The sequence below is a fragment of the Tuber melanosporum genome (assembly GCF_000151645.1).
Source record: "Tuber melanosporum whole genome shotgun sequence assembly, scaffold_29, strain Mel28".
Classification (NCBI taxonomy): domain Eukaryota; kingdom Fungi; phylum Ascomycota; class Pezizomycetes; order Pezizales; family Tuberaceae; genus Tuber; species Tuber melanosporum.
The window spans coordinates 128980-147802 of record NW_003298963.1 but is presented as its reverse complement, the minus strand read 5'-3'; the positions used below and the strand labels follow the sequence as shown (position 1 = coordinate 147802).

The following is an 18823-nucleotide window of genomic DNA, read 5'->3' as shown; positions in this document are numbered from 1 at the left end:
GGCAACGAACTCGAACAGCAAAGGTCGGGTGCCTCCATGGGAAATCTCTTCATCAGCCAGATGATTGCTATGCATTTAAATGTCTAGAACTAGGCCTTCAGAGGATCTGTAGGTGAGCTGGATTTTTGCGTAGGGGGGCCATATAAAAAAAGGTACAGTACAGGAAAACCAACACCTCGAACTTAAATGACACTTTTACCACGCTTTTAGAATATTTAAAAACTATGTGATACCCACCATGTTATCAACATTCTTGCCAATGCACTTCCAAATTCCGGAAGATACTTGGCATTGTGCTGTGATACAGGGTGGAGGTGAATACTTTCGGAATAGAAAGTGCATCGTGATGGAAAGCTTTGGCCAAGTGCTGTGCATAATGCACGATATGGCACGAGAAGGAACAGCTATCTTTAGTTGGATACTGCGGACCGTTTTCACTGCTCTAAACTAGACGGGATCGACTGAAGGAATTACAGTTATTAATTTACCTTGTCAATCAACCCATATCTCATCGCTCAGGAATAGTCGATAGAACCCTCACGGCTTCCTACTCATGGCGTATGGCCAGGGTCCCGTCTTTAAAAAAAAAGATTAGCCAATCGAGGCAAGTTTAGGTAAAACACAGTATACAGGGGCAGTCTAGCTGGTGGAAGGCACAGTTCAGGTAGCGTGCATATCGAGTACGTGTACTGTACTCGTCTACGAGTACAAGTAAAATGGCTTGGCGGGGTGCGACAAATGAGGTATCATAAGCGCCAAAATCTACCCGAGCCCAGCTCAGCCACAACGTTTACCACTCCAACGACTTAGCCCTATCGAGTACTAGCATGATAAAATCTTAGAGACCTTATAGGCGTGCTTTACATGCATCTCAAACGAAATTTCAGGTGTGCGCCGCATTATTGTTTTCTTATTTCTCTTTCTCTGCCCCGTGCTACGGAGGTTTTATATACCACCGAATTTAGAGTTACCACGATGGTAAACTCAGCCTCATAAGGTAAGAGAACCCAGGGATTTATTTTGCATGGAGACCTGAGTGGCCCTTGAGCGACTGACTTGGATGGGTTACCTAAGGGACAAACAGGTAGGCATCAGTTCAGCTACACAAGAGGCAGAGGGGGAGGAAGGGATGGGAAAGGAGGGGATTTGCTCTGGGGTCTCTACCAAATTAATGCGTGTATTACGAGATAGTAGAGTACTACTAAGACTAAGTGATTTGCTAGTCCGTCTGAATATTCAATACTTGTGAGCAGCGGGAATTGGAGCGAGTGATATCGTATAGTTATCATCTTTGGGAGAAATTATTAGGACTTCTGACTGTTTTTCTAACACCCGGCCCGTGGGGACCCGGCCTAAGCCCGAGCGAAGCCGCCATAATTAAGCCGACTGAGGATTAGAAAGTTTAATGAGGTGAAATAATTCAGCACACCCCGAGCTAAGGCCTAATACCTTGATCAACTCCGTAATTTATTTGTAATGATCCCAGGAGCCACGGTCACCATCCATCGTCCTCCTCTTCGTCCTTCTATTACAAAAAAGCATGAAAAGGAAGATCCAAGGCTTCTGGTCTCGTATACCCGGTATCCTGGGTATACTTGGAATTCTATTTTATAAAAAGAACAAAGCAAAAAAGACCTGTGGCTACCGGCACTCCCTCCTTGCGGCACTGGGTTACTACCATACCGTGCGGGCGTTGGGTGTCGGTCCTGATTATCAGTTTAGAGGGCCCCCGACAGATCCGCTAAATTATCCCTACATAACCAGAGACTCCTAAGCAACCACGTTTTTCTCAAATGCGACGGTGAGCCAGGGTAATTGGTGCTCTAGGGTTTCTCCAAATTCAATTAGGGAGGAGGGAGAGATCTAATCTCAATGTTTTGCCTGACCCTCCCTCCCCCCATAAAGTATCACAATGCATATGTACGGAAACCATCGAAATGGGGTGTGTACCGCCCCCTCCCCCTCACCATCAGAGGTTAGGAACAAGGGAGGCAGCCCTCTCCGATACCAGTAAACTTTTTCTATCAACGCATCCAACGCTTGGGGTGGGGGGGGTTCCGGGGATCTCTCGAATACGAATGACGAATAGGACCTCTCCCTTCGTTGGTCGAAAAAGGTATTTATTTAGGCTCAATACCTCCCTAAGTGGAGTACATATTCCGCAAAACATAACCACCAACGCCTCACACAAGTTCTCACCCACTCACTCTATATACTATAGAACCATACCACAAGACAAAGGAGTAACCAGCCCACACAATGGACTCAATGAACAACCCACAAGCTCTCCCTCTACTAACCTCCGGCCACCCCACGCATCAGAATTCGAACACCCACCCCGCATACCCACACCTATGCGCACACCCTATCTACGACTTCCACAGCCCCATCTTCTCCGCCAGCGAAATCGCCTCCATATTCTCCCCCTCCTCCTCCTCAAGCGCGACCCCAAACGACTCCCAGCCAACCTGGCCAAGCCTCTCCTCCCGAATGGAACACATAACCAATCGCCCGCCAACGCTGCAGCCCTCAGCGGTCTGCGTGGGCGAGTATACTTCTGCTTCGGTGGCGCACCCCTGTTATACACATGGCGTTGGGCAAGTCTTCCATAATTGGTCCACCCACCCCGCAACAAAAAAATTTCGCCAGATGATCGCCTCCACTCCGGTGGTACAGCCTATGGGCACTGGGCCTGCACAGATACTAAAGGGCTACCTCGATGGCTTCGACTGTGGACGTAGCCCGCTGGAGGGGACGTGGGTATTGAGATTTCTGCTGGTTCCTAAAGTGAGCGCTGGGGGAGGGGGGTGGTGGGATAAAGTCCGCTTTGGTGGGAATTTCTGCGATCCAGATGATGGGTGTGAAAGAGAGTTCAGGAACCTGGCGCTGGTCGCTGTGCGCGAGGAAGGGATGAGTAGGGAGGAGGTTAAGAGGAAGTTGGTAGATTTTGGGAAGCTCTTTAGTGTGGAGGTGGTGATTGTTTCTTCGCTTGGTTGATTGCGCTGCGCGCGGAGCTTTCTGTGTAAGTTACGTGTAGCAGTACGGGGCCCGAGCGGTGGTGCCATCATAGATTTCTTCCTGTTGTTTCTCTACATTTTTCTGTTGTTTGGACATTCTGCCTTATCTTGCTGCTTCATTTCGTTAAATCTCATTTCTTTTCTCTTTACCTCTCCCCTTAGATTACACTCAGTCACTCTAGCTAGACAGCCAGTACATATGATATCACTCGTTTTTTAAACTTGTCCAGCAAATTCCCAACACGGTCCATCTTCTGCTATGGCCTAGAAAAATAATATGAGTGGTGGGTTTACGATACTATTGTGTTTGTATACAGAGCGCCCGTCCTTTCCCGCAGCGGTCCGAAGGGTGGTGCTCCCCCACCTCCCGCAACCCGTTCCCTTCCCGTTCACCCGCTCCCCGGAACAATGCCAGGAGCAAAAGTACCGTATGCAACAGAGGACCACTGGGAAAAATAAAATTCAATAGCACATGCATCGTTTCAACAAAACCCGTTTGGCATCCATCTCCATGATCCAAGCATCATGCCTTCACACTATTGTCCGTCTATGCGTCGGGCTCTTCCATCTCGTGTAACCAATTAAGGCTTCACGAGTGATGCCCCATGTTTCTCACCGGCCCAACTATGATGGGGGATCCTCGCAAGAAAGGAAGTGGGGGCCAGTTAAATTACGCGTTGTGTGGTGGGAAAGGCGTGTGTGTACTTTGCCATGGCTCAACCCTTGGCAACAACCAATATTAGCTAACACGTGACACCGAACACTCGGTTCACCACAGACGCCGGTGTGAAGTTGATTCTATGCTGGCAAGATAGGCTAGCCTGTTACTCTATCCATCTCCATCCGCCCCTCCTGACGAATAATGACTGGGCTGGGTAAAAGTAGCTAGGGCACAGCCTCGTGATTTTGAATCACCCTGTTTTGGAGTTGGGGATGGTGATCAAGCACACAGTCTAGAGCTTCCATGAGTCGCGGGCTTGGGCATTCGAGGGCTAGGAATCGTGTTTTCAGAAAGCGGTCTGCTAATGCCCGGTACAATACATGGCTGGTGTGCTTTTAGATTGTTCAACCAAACTTTATTCCCTAGAATAATATGATAATCGTATCAAGTAGACCAACTTGGGAACCCCCTGAGCCGCTGGCATTCCCAGGCATTCCCAAACTGAGTTCCCCGGATCTGGTGTTATGGGTGGAAGCCGTACCGGTACTCTTTCTCCTTGGTTCGCCTCTGAGCCTCAACTAGTCCCCTTCCCCCCCCCGCAGAATTGTACCTATCCTCTGCTAAGCAAAATATTATTCACTAAATTCTGGTGAAGATCCTTGCTCGCCCTATTTCACCGCCCAGACCATGGAGCGGTAATACTGGTTACAAGTAGAACTGTATTTGACCGGTATCATTGAGTTTGGCCGTCCCCGGTGGTTTCTGGCCTGATTTGCGCGCCGGCGAGGTGATGTGCAATGGAATTGCGGGATCATAACCCTAAAGAGTACGATTTGCGTTGGTGTGCTATGTGGCACAAGGGACTGCTCGTAGCTTATCTAAGCAACTATTATACAAAGTATGATAAGTCCTCGGTGTTACCTCCGATCACGCCAGGACAATGGTATGATACCGCAATTTGGCTATGATAGAACTTGCCCAAAACACCTGTACTGTAGACTACTCGAGTAACCGGAGGTTATGCGACACATCTCCCCTGCAAGTGTGTTCGATCACCCCCGGGGATAATCTAGCGAAATCCAGGTTTGATACCGTTAATGTACCCCCGTATTCTTGCGATGGGACACAGATTGTTTGACTCCCTGGTCTCTCGGAGGGATATATTACCCTAACTTTCCTTGATGAGAGTTCCGGGCGCGGTAGACGCGGAGGGTAAACCCTAATGACAATCAATCTTCACAAGTCCGATTAGTGAAGGCTAAGGGAGGACTACCTTCCGAGGTTGAACCAGTTAGAATAGAGAAATGAGGAGTTATAGTCGGGGCACGGTTGGCCGGAGCGTTTTGGCGAGGCGCCCAAAAATATAGCTTATTCTCGCTGTGAGGAAGAAATCAAGCCATATGTATCCGACTGGAGCGGACCAAAGATCTCGAAGGGGCGTTGGGTGGAAGCCGCACCCATTTCTCGAGCCATTAGCAAGCTGAGGAGCCACAGAACGGACCATATCAATTCCGCAACCCTTACCCGGTAGTGAGGACTATTTGGAGTATATCCTGCGCTATTTTTCCACCGTCGGAAGAGATGAGGTCATAACCAGTCGAGTCAAAACAAAAAAAAGCAAACTAGATCTTATAGCTTCGAAATGTTAACTGGATTCTCACTTGGCAAGGCCTAGACATAAGAGTACCGTTTCCATAACGCATTATTGGGCTCACCTTTTTAGGCTCACCTTTACAACTTCCTGTCATGTAAAGCTACAGTAATCTTGGATGAGTCAGCAATCACGGTGTAAACTTCAAGTCAAGCCGAATCCACGGGGGCAGGAATGGCCAACCCCGGCATTAGGGCTTTCCATATCCTCTATCCCCCACCGGCTCGGCCCATACGCCCTTATGTGAAGTAAATATCCCCACTGGGATTCCTCGAGTTGATTGTCCTTGGTGTCTAGACTATTGCTCTCCCGGAGCTATGGTCGTTTCCTCCAGCTCTGTCAGCACTAGAAGTGGTGCGATGAGACAGCAGTCTATGAGGGAGTTTAAGTTACCGGTATCCTACTAACTTATCGATGCTGTTGTAGGATAATAATAATAAATTTGAAGTACTATGAGTAGTAGATATTTTCGGAAGGTTGGGTAATCGCCTACCCTACCGGGGCAGCAGCATCATCACCCTCGGTAGGGCTATCCATGCCACAAGGCGAGGAGGGCTCGCCAAAGGAAATTCTTCCGATGTCGGTGTGTGGGCGAAACGAGGTGGGGTTTGACATTAACCCGGTTTACATCCCGCTACTCAAGCAACTCTAACCATTCCCCTGGAGACCAGCATATTGCTCCCCGTACAGACTTTCCGTTGGCCTTACAATCCGTAGGGAAATAGGCTCAGTCCCCCAGCAAGCCATACTCCGGTGGGGGTTCTCCGATACTCCCCCCTCATGCTATCAAGTATCATTTTTTTTTAATAGAATTTTATGCTACTATAGCCCTGGGAGGCTGAAGAACGGTGGCTTAGAGGTTAAAATATTAGCTTGTGTATGGCACAGTACCGGTATTAGCTGCGCTCATCGAGGGGGCGACGAGAGCTGCGTGGCGATGGACCAGGATCAGTACAGTGCTGTACAGTACCGGTACAAGGGTAGGAGCTTGTTAACAAGAAGGGGCAGGGATGAATTCTATTGTTCCGTGCCTTCTTGCCCCACTCTGTCACAAGTTTTTCTTTATTACCCTGTTTTGACAAATTTACTTTTTTTGTCGGCTGAATATGACTTCCGTGTTTGCCACCCCCCGCTTTTCGTCGTGCCTCATTGAAGACGGTATGTAGCACGGTTTCCCCAATGCAAGAGCCAAGTCGGAAGCCTCTTGAGGTATGTACAGTACTATCATGATGGTTCTTGATGCCCGCAACTCGGGCCTAGACCAGCAACACTGGTGAGGACGCCTTGTGATCCACAAAGGCATTACTTACAAATCTAGCATAAACTTCTCATGTGATCGAGCTCGTATGATACAGTATTCACCTCCCCTGGGTCCGGTCACGGTCTCGGGTCCTGAGAGCAAGGACTTAATCTTCGCAATCCTACCGGTACTGTACTTATTGAACTTCTGGGGAGGTTTTGGTAATCAGGCCCTGGGTAAGTCGAACATCCCATGCGCACCGGGGTGAAAGGGCATGTAAGGTACCGCCCTTGGAGATTTATTAACCCCCTGACTCTCACTAACATTGGATCAAGTTTATCAAAAGGGTATTCCGATTGAGGGATACCTGAAGAGACACAGGCGATGGCAATCTAATTCTTGGCTCCAGCCGGCGTGCGTGGAGGGTTAGAGCGGGGTGTAGAAAGAAACCGCAAAGTGGGGCTCAGTCTCAGGGATAGTGCTTGGCAGATATTGCAGCAATTTTTGGAAATGCAAATATTACCCCGCCGCATATCGGGCGAGAGGTGGATCCGGGGAAGTGGTAATCATGGATTAGACGACGAACTGGTGGCATTCTCGACCGATATGTCGTACCAGCGGGCAGCAAAAAATTGATTGATCAGACTCTCATCAAGAATATTTCCTAAAGCTCGCTGGGCTCCGAGATCCCGGGCCAATCACATGTGGGAGGTCGTGTTTTGATAGGTATCATAACAAAAGGTTCGATCGGCCCTTCCTCCATGAATTCAAATCCGGCCACGAACCTTGTCTCAGCCACAACCTTAGTGTCAGGGGGTCTAAGATCCTCACATTATCAAGAACCATTACCTTAGATTATAAATAGAAAAACTCATGTGAGGTGAGTAGAATTAAGAATGGAGGGAGTGTGCTTGAGTAGTAGATTCAAGCCACCTTCTAGAACAAAAAGAGCCAATTCAATGTCGTGAGGGCTCTTCAGAGCAAGCATGGTGCGAGCTGTGGAGCTTATCTGACAAGGTCTTCCTAATCATTGAAAAATTTTTATGGGCGCCGGTTTTTTTCTCAATTGTTGCAAACCGGGAGCCAATCTTGTGTGTATTATTGGCACCCTATGGTCCATGAAATAATTGCATTTTTGTTTTAACTTTTGATCGTCAAGGACCTCGCCTTGCCTTTAGGAATATCGGGAGTCCATGTGAGAATGGTGTGATTCTAGAGCAAGAACAAAGATCAACTTGGAGGCGCGAGGTTTCGCAAAGAAGAGAGTGGGGGATAAGCAGAGCCTCGGAGCATACTCCTGGAAAGTCTGTCGGACCCCCCACATAATGCATGGTTTGTACTGGAGCTCCCGCCGGTACCGCCATTACATTGCGGTCGCCTAGCCTAGGCAATTATGTGTACCGGGCAACGATTTTTGAGCTGTGCTTGCCCTTGACAATAAGTAACCGGAAACAGGGGCTCACAACCAATATGGCAAAAAGTTCCTGTGTTTGGATACCCATTAAATTTCAGAAACCCAGCCCACCGGCACAGTACCCGCAAGAAGTACCCGAAGGGAGGAGGGTATATTTAATATCGGCGCTCAGATATGCTTTGGAATATTTTTCGTTAACCCATGTTTCCGAGCACTTCTTGCCTGTGAAAAACATCCGCTGAAACAACTCCTAGGAGGAAGAAGATTAAGGGAGTTGACAAGGATCATCCTTTACTCCGCATCTCCAATCGGGCTCATATAGGATCATTAGGTCCAATCAGAGAAGTCATCTGCATTAGCATTAGTATTGGGTTTCCGTACTTGTAGATCAAGGGCAGAGATCTACTAACTTACCGCCTTGCCCAGAAAATCAGCACTCGGTTCCCTAGGTAACCCTTCTCACAGGCTTCCACCATGGGAACCACTTCTTTAGCCTCCCGGAGCCGAGTTGACGAGGGGATTAGAGATGGCCCGAGGAAGAGTGCGTTCCAGGGAAAGCCCCGATTGTTTGAATTCTATCCTGGAAAACACTTACCGTAAAGAGCCAGGTGGTTGAGAATGGCGCTAGGACGTCCAGAATTTTCCCCTCTGGATTACGGAGAAATAACACAGCGAGGAGATTATATTTCAGTCCTCAGCTGAGACAAATAACAAATAAAACACACCTTACCAGGAGAGGCAACTTCAACGTCCTATCGATGTTCTGAATTATTTTGGTTTTTACGGAAGCAGTAGAGTAGCCCCAGTGACTACATTACATAAAACACGGCGGGTATAGTAATGGGGAAATGCAATAGAGATAGATTTGACTGTATCGCGTTGCTTAGAATTGCAGTTTGCAGAGTATGGCAAAAGGGTAGCTACGCTCAGTAGCTCAGAAATACACAACCTATTCTAGTGAGGTTTCCTGCAGAACCGAACTAGGTGAAGCTGCAAGTAGCGCTGCTGTTTCTGCTGCGTATTTTCTCGCCTCCCGGCGTACCTAATCTTCCTCAATACCTAGCAAACTTTGATACCGAGTAATCCTAGGAATTCACAACTGCATTCTGACAGTAGGTATAGAACTTATTGACAAATAGTATCCTTCCATCGCGTTACACCCAGGGTAGGATGCCAAGTTATGTATTATACCCCTGTAGGAGGGGATCGCGCATATCCAGCCAGCTTTCGTGTTTTCCCCCGAATCAACAATGTGGGATTAAACTGGTGTTCGCCACGAGCTGAGGAGTCCTAAGGTTCCGCTCGAGCCGGGCTTGAGCATTTGAGATATTTTTCTCCGCGTTTCTCTTCAAATTTCCCTAGGGGTAAGATGGAAGAAGAGGGGGACCTGCAGCAGGTCAGCCTTAAAAAAGTTGGCCGGGATCACGAGAAGACGAGGGCTGAGAAATCAAAGTTAAATGCGGAGAGTTTGTCAATGCCCGAAGGTGCAGAAAGCTAGACCATGTGTGAGTGCCACGCTATGACCGAGCAAGAGAGTTTGTAGCGGAAAATGCGAGGACGCTGATAGGATGGTTTTATGAGGGGGAGTGTTTGCGATACGTCTCTTGCCTATTGGTGAGTTCTGGTGAAAGTTCTCCAAGGTATTTTTCTTTTCTTCCTTCTTTTTTTTCTGTTTTAGATAAGAATCTGTGGCGGATGAGAGATGGTGTTTCATGGATACAATTGCTGCTGTTCTTTCCGGATAGGTTTTAGGGTTAGAACGATAAGGTAATGAAATTCCAAGAAATCGCGATTACCTGGTTTCATACCTGTCCGTTCTGAGATTGTTTCGCAGAATCCACATTCGCCCCCTGCGCACCATATAAGAGTGACGAAGTCGAGGAGGTCAATCAAACCTTCCACTAAACTACAGCCCACAATTGATTTCCTTTTTTTGTTCATGAAAATGGCTTGTTGGACAAAGCCCTATCGTATTACAATCCCCCCCCCCGGGTGTTAGGGCGCACAATATTGTCATAAGGTGACCAAAAAAATGGATGTTCTATCCCACTGGTAAAGATTTCCATCATACTTGGCTAAGGGGATATCCTCTTGGCCAAGTAAGTCACTTTTCATGATAGAGTACGGTACTCGTGCCAAGGTTGTGGCTTGCTGCCACAACCCCTGTCTGTTCGCTCACTCTCAACCAGGTGCACTCCAGAGTCCCTGCCAGAATGATTTGCCTGCGCAAACCGGACTTGTCGCTCAACGCCACCTTTTGTGGCTTGAGATTATGGCTCAGTAAAACATTGTGGCATCTAACATAGTTTATAATAATATTATCATAATATTATTATAATTATATTAATTATTATGATATTAATTTTATTTTCCCCAACCGTACCTGCCCCTTAAGACCCTTAACTATAATCTTTAACATTTCCCTTTCACCAGCTTGAATATTCTATAAATTTCATCTCATCCAGTAGGGGCTTTTAATCTGCTCTGTTTATCTATTTCTTTGAGTAACAATAATACATCCAAGTCCAACGGCAAAACTCCAAGTCTACCAACTTGCAAACTTGAAGTTCTATTGAACAGTTCAGTTCCATTGTGCTTCATATTTATATTTCTATGATATCATACTTTGAAAGTCATTTTCTCCCCTCAGGTATACCATATTGCTCCACCTTCAAGCTTTTTAATCAAGAGATATCCCATATCTACTAACTAATCCAGCCCATTCCCTCACGAGCCGGCCCGTGACAAACGCTAGACTCAACAATCTCCTGAGGTCCACCCGGGGATATAAGGGCTGGCCCAGAGACCCCCGGGGTTAACGGCCCCAGACTAGTATTATCTCTTCATGTTCAGGCTTGCATAATATCGTAAGAACTGGAATAATCGAGAATAACACTAGGACATCCAGTATTTCACCTTTTTAGATTAGGGGAGGGAGGCAGTGCGAAAAGACTCTCTCTCAATCCTCAGTCGAGGTAACTGAAACAAAAAATCCGGACCTCACCAAGAGAGGCAGCTCCAAAGTCCCAGCTAGATCCACAATTTCCAGTCTTAAGGAACCGCCCCCTTTGTGCTATGTTCACCTTCCATCACTCGTATTCTTGATTAAGAGAATTGTAGAGATTTTGCGGAGATAGAGAGAGTTCTGGTGTGCAGCGGAAGACCGTTGATTAGGTTATCTAGAAAAAGGGGAAGACTACAGGATACATATATCCTTCATGGCTGTCAAAATGCATTACGTGGAATGAAGCTCTCAGAGATCACCTCTGTATCCAAAATAGCAAGCAGGAAGCCCACACCAAACTACCATTTTCTCAGCAATTGTTGATAATGGGGATAACGATCCTGTTGAAAACGGATGGAATTATCGGGTTGGGTTTGTACTGTGAAGGGAAAGGGTTTTGTGGAAAGGAAAATAAAATAATTGAGTCGAGAGTCGAGATGTTGACATGTCCGAGTGAGGATATTTCCAACGGGTATGATATTGGAGGCCAAGCCCGCCACGTGAAGGGAGGGGGACTCCAAAGCCATTGTGCCATGATACCCGGGGGATCTCCGTAGACAATTAAAAGTAGGACAGGACGATATCACTGTAGGTGAAGAAAAGGATATTTCTCTACAATCACTATCGGCGTTTAATGCCTTTTTGTTGCGCCAACGTTACGTGCATACTCCTTCGGCGGAGGGAACTCAACCAACTCAGCAGCTCAAAGTCAAGATTTGGTATCTGTGGGGATCCAATGCGAGGAGGGAATGACAACAAACCTTTGTTCATGTAGCCAGAAAAAATGCTATCCCAAGGCAGAAGAGTTGCTTGATTATGTGTGGATTAATTTATTCTGACATAGTTTTGATGACAGGTATTTTCGGGACTATTTGCAAAACTACCTTTGAGCACTCCCAAGGGAATCTGATTTGCAGACATGGGCTCGTTTAGCGGACAGTGCGAGAGAAATAAAGGTATCTGGGCCTTTTCGAGCACTGGTCTGGTCAGAGTGTAGGCTGAGTTCTGGCTTCTGGGCTCATCGGGTCGGTCTCGGCTGGACTGCAGATACTGTGTTGTAATGGTAGGGGGAAGTGTGTGATATCTTCTAGTGACTTACTTTCAGGCTGGGATAAACCGGTCCCTTAGATACATAAAAACACTCTCAGAGATCTCATGCCACGACATGTAGACATCCGTTCGACAACCTTTGGTATCATAACTATATCTGTAGGCTTCCGAGTGAACGAAAATGATATGTCTAATTTTAGCTACTTTTTAGGGTATGCATACTTGTATCAAACCTGGAGGTCAGGATCAAGAAAAGGAGTAGAAGATTAGCATGCAGAATTATCAGGATGAAGAGCGTTTGGAGAAGGATGTGGTGGAGGAGAGGCTATAATGAAAGGTGTTATGTACTTAGGTTTGTACTCATACTAACGTTGCAGGTGGTGGGGAATATATCATGATATCTCAACCAAAGAATATTCATTAACGTGTGATTTATCCACACTTTAGGGATCTACCGAGTGATGAGAAATTGTTCAGCATCCACGTTGCACTCGATGCTTGGAAACTAGGGGAACTTTTTTTTTGATCCCTATTTGGTGTGCCCCGGGGCTGAACCGCTAGCGGATATCATCAGATATTGAATGGATATTAGCGAATACTTGCATAATATATCTTCGGGCATCTTCAGATATCTGCATCTATCTTCATATGTCTGCGACGCACTGCCGGAATAATTTTCTAATCGGATGGCACACGCCGAAAGCTTAGCATCAATCTTTAGGCTTGCCTAGCCATCTGAAATTGCCGCAAGAGAGAACAGATGATCCTGATATTACAATGTTATCATATTAATGATAATACTATTAGTTGTTACCGCGAAAAGAAGCTGGGAAAACATGAAATAAAATTTAATGACAATACAAACCAAATGAACCAATGCAAAAGCTGGAAAGGTAAGAGGAAAAGAAGAGAAGTGGTGGATAAGAAAGCAGAATAAAGAAGAGGAGAAGAGAAGAGCTGTCAATCAGAGGTATCATAACCGCAGGATGGGGTTCGAAAAAGGGGGATGGATGGAAGGTAACTCCCTGCAGGCAAAGCTAGTTGGTAAGTTAAGGAAGAAAATAAAATTGAATTGTCTAGCTAAAACCAATTAAAGCTAGCCCGACACTGCAAGGCAAGGAGCACCAGGTGTGGTATAGTAGAACCCTGAACGGCAATGATTCATTGCTTATTTATTCTAGCCTGCCATTCGACCTTGGGTTGCTTTCAAATTTTCTGGGGACTCAGAGGGAGTCGGGCTCTCAGCGCATACCTCTCCATTCCCCGACAGCTTGCTTCACAAACGCGGTTCCCACTTCGGCCAATCGTCTCGTCCCTTGGCTCCACATTACGAGTAGACGCTTCCAGGTAAGCGCCCAAGTTGAGAGTCTAGGACACCACCTACCGGGTGTCTTTAGTGAGAAATTATCTACTATACGCTTGGCACCCTTGGGCTGGGCTAAGGGTAGTTTTCTACGGTATTAGAATATTGAGGGGTTACTGTCTTCGTAGCTGTTTTTCACGTGAGTTTCTGACCAGGTGTCTATGCCGGTAGCCCGTACAATAAATATCTAACTGGTACCGCGTTCACCGTTCCCATGGCTCATTAAGCTAGCGAGCTTGTTGATGCTGAGATGCGCCCGAAGGCGATACTTGCACGTAACGTATGTGGAAGAGTGCAATTGAGCGCGTAGTGTCTATGGAGATGCTAGTTGGGGTACTGGGGGGCAATCTTACTGGCGGAAGGCTCTAGGGGAGGGAGTCTTGACTTCATCTCTCTTCTGATATGGGGTATTTAATTGTTATGTGTTAGAAAGTAGAGGGTGCTATGGCGAACGGGAGATGGCCAGGGAACATCCTACGATTTGATACTTGTCTTGTCTCTCCCGGATATGTCAGAGTGAACGGAGTTACAAGTAACCACGGTTACTCTCGTTTGAGCAACATTATTTCACATTCGTCCGCTGCGCACGCTTAAGATTACTGATAAAGCTATCATACGCGCCACATCCCCTGTCCCAACCTATCCATCACCTCCCTCAACCACTTTCCCCTTCTCATCCTCAAACACCGGCCTCCCCCCCTCCCCAAACACGGCCCACTTAAAGTACCCGCACCCCTGCCCAACACCTCTATACTCGCCATCGCAACTCCAGAAATACTTCTCACCACCCCACACGGGCCGAAGCACCATCCTCCCGCCACACCCACACGCCGGCGTGACCTCAGGCCCGTAATCATCTCTATACCACCGGAATGTGATGGCAATCCTAATGTCTCCGGAAATCTCATGTCGATCAACCCTCTGCACCAGCGGAATGGAGTGTTTCCAATTCTCCTGCATCCCGGCGGTCATCACGAGCAAACTATTATGCGGAAGATGGATAGCATAGGTACCTAAGGAATGGGAACTAGGTGGCTGCTTCTGGATACGGAATTCCCGCGTAACGCCTAGCGAGAGGGTGCATATTATCGCACGGGGGCCAATGTACGTTAGTGCGTCGGTGTGGAAGCCGACGCCTTGTTGCGGGCCCGCATAGCAGTTTACCAGCGCGGCAGTGATCCGCCCACGAGGCTCCAGCGTACGGAAGTGCTCCTCGACCAGTCCTGCCGCCGTCGACATTGAGGGGGTAAATGCGCGCGGGGGGGGCAGGGTTAAGCCTTGGTAGTAGTATGGTGTCGTTGCTGGGGTTGTGGTGTACATTACACTCCGGTGCGGGGATTGCACGGTACGGGAGAAGAGGTTGAATTTGCCGGGGGGCGGGAAGGTGGTTGATTCATGGAGGAGCTCTTGTAGTAGGGTTGTCGCTAGGGGGGGTGGGAGGAAGGTTGTGTGGAGGACACAGGGGGTATGCAGGGCTATTGATGCTGGGGTGTAGAGATGCAGAGTTTGGCCTTTCGGTGGGGGTTTTGGTGTGGAGGTGGTGGTTGAAGTGGTAGTTGACGTACCCTGAGTCGAGATAAAGGTTTCGAGGGAGGATTGGTTGGTTGTTGAAGGGGGTTTTCGTGCTTGGGGGGTTGTTTGGCCGGCCGCTAGGAGTTTGCTAGTAGCTTCTATGGAACCGTTGACAGACAGTAGGATATCTATTAGTGCCGCTGTTGATAATGACGGATGGAGTGATGCGAGAATCGCTATCTTAGTGTCCGTATCCAGCTGCTCATCTCCCTCCTCAGAGACATACTTTGCGGTCGAACACCCTCCGGCGGCAGCCCGAGCGGTCGCGGAATTTTCCGCAGAGCCTCTTCGGTCTCTCTGCGACTTGGGTTCGAAGAAAGACGGATCAAGTGGCTTTTTCAATTTCTTTCTCGAAGGCGGCATTTTGTCTATGCTGTCCAAAAACGAATTGCTGAACTGTAGAATGAGGGGAGAATTTGACGTCAGGATCGAGTTCTTGGACCAGAACCCGTTTGTGTAAACAAAGAAGACGCGTTGAGTGGTTTCCCTCTCACGTGACAATGAATCTTGTTCAGCATGACGCGTGATATCCTAGCCAAGACCTTTGACCCGCCAGATCCCTCGGCTATGAGTGCTGTCAGGGACCCAGGTGATCTGATATGGTTACTCTTGTCACTCAGAAGTTGGCGTGAGAGCTTCATTCACAAGAGAGCTTGCCATCACATCTCTCTCAATTGACGGACGAATAATCTAGCTCAGGGTTTATACCACCAAATACGTTATTCTACAGATTACCCAGATCTGAAGAACCTCACCACCCCTTCCTCCATCCCCTCTGTGGATCACTACACTTCTACTAGAACACAAACAAAGTTCCCCTTCATCCATCGCATCCCCCCCCCTCCCCCGCTGGGCATTCCGCCCACAATGTTCCACTATCGAACCGAAGGCTTCAACGGCTACTCCGTGAAGTACTCCCCCTTCTACGACAACCGTCTCGTGACCGCCGCTAGCGCCAACTTCGGCCTCGTCGGTAATGGTCGATTATACATACTCTCTTTGACTCCGACGGGGATCATCTGCGAGCGATACTACGACACGCAGGATTCGCTCTTTGACGTTACCTTTAGCGAGTCGCACGAGAATCAGGTTGCTGTTGCGAGTGGAGACGGGAGTATTAAATTGTTCGATACAGCGTTGGAGGGGGTTTTTCCGATCGCGAATTGGGGGGAGCATAAGAGGGAGGTTTTCTGTCTCAGTTGGAATTTAGTAGATAAGAGCGGGTTTGTGAGTTCTAGTTGGGATGGGGATGTTAAGCTTGTTTGTTCACCCTTGTCTTCCGCACCAGGGGAAGTAACTAATGCTTTGGAAGTGGTCACCAACTAGCCCCCACTCACTTCTCACGATCCCGATCCACAGTTGCACCTACAGCGCGCTCTTCTCCCCACATTCGCCAACTTTAATCTCGACCGCATCCTCAGACTCCACCGTCCGCCTCTTCGACATCCGCACCCCACCTTCCTCCCCCACCCTCTCGATCCCCGTATCCCCCAATGCCCCCTCCGAACTCCTCACTCAAGACTGGAACAAATATCGCCCAGATGTCCTCGCCGTCGCCGGAGTAGATAAAGTGATCCGAACCTTTGACGTACGCTTCCCCAACAATGGCCCACTCGCCGAGCTGCTCGGGCACGAATACGCAGTGAGAAGGATCGCCTGGAGTCCACATTGGGGGGACGTACTCATCAGCGCAAGCTACGACATGACGGTCCGGGTCTGGAGTGACGGGAGCAGCAACACTACAGCTCCAGGGGTAGGCGGGGTGGGAGGATTACCCGGGGAGGGGCGGGGCAGGATGATGGGCGTCATGGATCGGCATACGGAGTTTTGTGCAGGCGTGGATTGGTGCTTGTTTGGTGGCGAGGGGTGGGCTGCTAGTGTTGGCTGGGACGAGGCGGTTTGGGCATGGGATGTGGGAAGCGTTATGGGAAGTCGGTAGGATTCGCCCGGGGGAGTGGGATGGGGGTTGGGGTGTGTAATAACATGTTTGATAAGTCATCACAATGGCCGTATGTGCCGTGAGAAGGGGTGAGCGGGTGATATCAGACGGCGAGATTTCCTATTACTAAAAAAAACAATAACGGTTTACTATTTCTCCTATTTCCTTATCGCAGAAATCAGTTACAGTACTTTCGAAGCCACTAGATTAAGGGTAAGGCATGAGCACTGTATGATTCCGCCGGTAGGGTACCTGCTAAACTCGCTATTGTACTCGTACTCGTACAGTGAGTTAGCTCTAATCAGCGCTGGATGCGAGAAGACTGCTTTTTCGTTCAAGCATTTACTGATCAAGCTGACCAATCCGCCATCGCACAGCATTGCCCGGGCCGATTATTCCCAAAAGCCCAAGATGGAGGAAAAATCTCCTGGCACATACCGCGCTGCCATGACGTCATCATTATCACTTTTATCCCGTTTCACCCAGCTTCGCCTCAGCAGAAAGACAAATACAGCGAAGCGCCAGCAAGGATCCCCATCTGGTTGTCGCACGTCGCGTGCGGTACGAGTACCGGCACGGGCACAGTATCACAGATTACGTCCTGGTTAGCACTTTCTGCAACGGGGTTTTTTCACACTCAATGGAGCTTGTGACCATTCATCATACATCACTCGCTCCCCAACCTGTCCGGTATTCACAATGCGACGGGAGAGGAAGAAGGGGTGGGTGGATTGAGTTGATTCGCTCCCCTCCACGTATTAGTGGTGTTATAGGGCGATGGAAACTTGCCGCAAGCTAAAAATGTTGGCTAAAGTAATGGCCGGGCTGAAGGGAGAGAGGTCATGACGACGGACCGGGAGGTGATTGGCTTGCTAGTTGATGGAACCACTAGAGATTACAAGGGATATAGACTAGATACGGATCGGACGGGAGTTGTATCAAGCGCCGTACACTGCTGGTTTTTCTTTCCCTTTTTTATGGTGAGGTGCGTTATTGGAGAGGATTATTTGGTCTTGGTAGTAGGGTAGGTTAGGCTAGGTGATTTCAGGGGGTTTGTGTCCGGAGGCGATTTCGAGACGTGGGATGGGGTGGGGAGTGGTGGATATTGTTGAAGGTTCTGGATGGATGTCGATTTGATTGTAATGGATTGCGGAGAGTTCGGAAGTTTGATAGATTAGTGTGGAGGTGCTGAGATTTACGGAGTAGAATCTCCAGATATGTCTTTGATTTGTTATCACGGGGGTGTACGGAGGAAAGGAGAGCATGAGGAGAGAGGTTGAGATAGGTGTGGTGATCGATGGAAGGATCAGGATACATTATTTATGCTTTTACTCATACAGCCGTCTTGACCGTTAGTTTCGAGAAGAGACGAATAAAGTTGTTTTACCTTACCTCTCATTCTTGTCCACATTACCGCTACAGTTCCCCACATATTCACTTAGTCTTTTATCTACCACTGCACAATCGGTCCTCCACTGTTAGCAACACTAATAGATATTTGGTTGGAACTTCTATGGGTGGGGTGTGGGTGGGTTGTGCCGATGATATTATAGGTGTGTGCGCGAGGGGATTAAGTAGTCGACGGCGGGGGTACTGTATGATACATATTATGATTATTACTCTAAACCTTGGCTTATTCGGGATTCACTCCCTAGATGTGGTATTGCACAACGGGTTGAGGGGCATAGCCCGCCTCACCTCGGAGAGTATTATATCATACCCATCTCGCGCAGAGTATCTGGCCGTATGATACATCCAATGCTATCTCACCCGGCACGTCCCGAGAAACCGGGTTCGGGGGTTTGTGTTATGTTGTATTTGTATTTTTGATGAGGGTTCCGAAAGGTTCCCTGATACCCCCCGTCGGCTCAGCGTTTGTTTGTCAGTGGTTATCCACTTTCCTTGACGGCGT

At 48.2% G+C, this 18823-nt stretch overlaps 3 protein-coding genes; 1 reads left to right on the top strand and 2 right to left on the bottom strand.

Moving 5' to 3' along the window:
* Nucleotides 1-4184: 4184 nt before the first annotated feature.
* Nucleotides 4185-5182, bottom strand: GSTUM_00006629001 (uncharacterized protein; the record flags this gene model as incomplete). XM_002838828.2 has 2 exons in its annotated part: nucleotides 4185-4897; nucleotides 4952-5182. One exon carries the CDS (start codon nucleotides 5180-5182, stop codon nucleotides 4991-4993), a length of 192 nt encoding a protein of 63 aa, XP_002838874.1. The 3' UTR covers nucleotides 4185-4897; nucleotides 4952-4990.
* Nucleotides 5183-14039: 8857 nt separating this feature from the next.
* Nucleotides 14040-15335, bottom strand: GSTUM_00006628001 (uncharacterized protein; the record flags this gene model as incomplete). Its single annotated transcript, XM_002838827.1, has 1 exon — nucleotides 14040-15335. The coding sequence occupies one exon, from the start codon at nucleotides 15333-15335 to the stop codon at nucleotides 14040-14042; it is 1296 nt and encodes a 431-aa protein (XP_002838873.1).
* Nucleotides 15336-15644: 309 nt separating this feature from the next.
* On the top strand, nucleotides 15645-17016 carry GSTUM_00006627001 (uncharacterized protein). XM_002838826.2 has 3 exons: nucleotides 15645-16232; nucleotides 16285-16734; nucleotides 16756-17016. The coding sequence occupies exons 1-3, from the start codon at nucleotides 15840-15842 to the stop codon at nucleotides 16909-16911; spliced, it is 999 nt and encodes a 332-aa protein (XP_002838872.1). The 5' UTR covers nucleotides 15645-15839; the 3' UTR covers nucleotides 16912-17016.
* Nucleotides 17017-18823: the final 1807 nt, after the last annotated feature.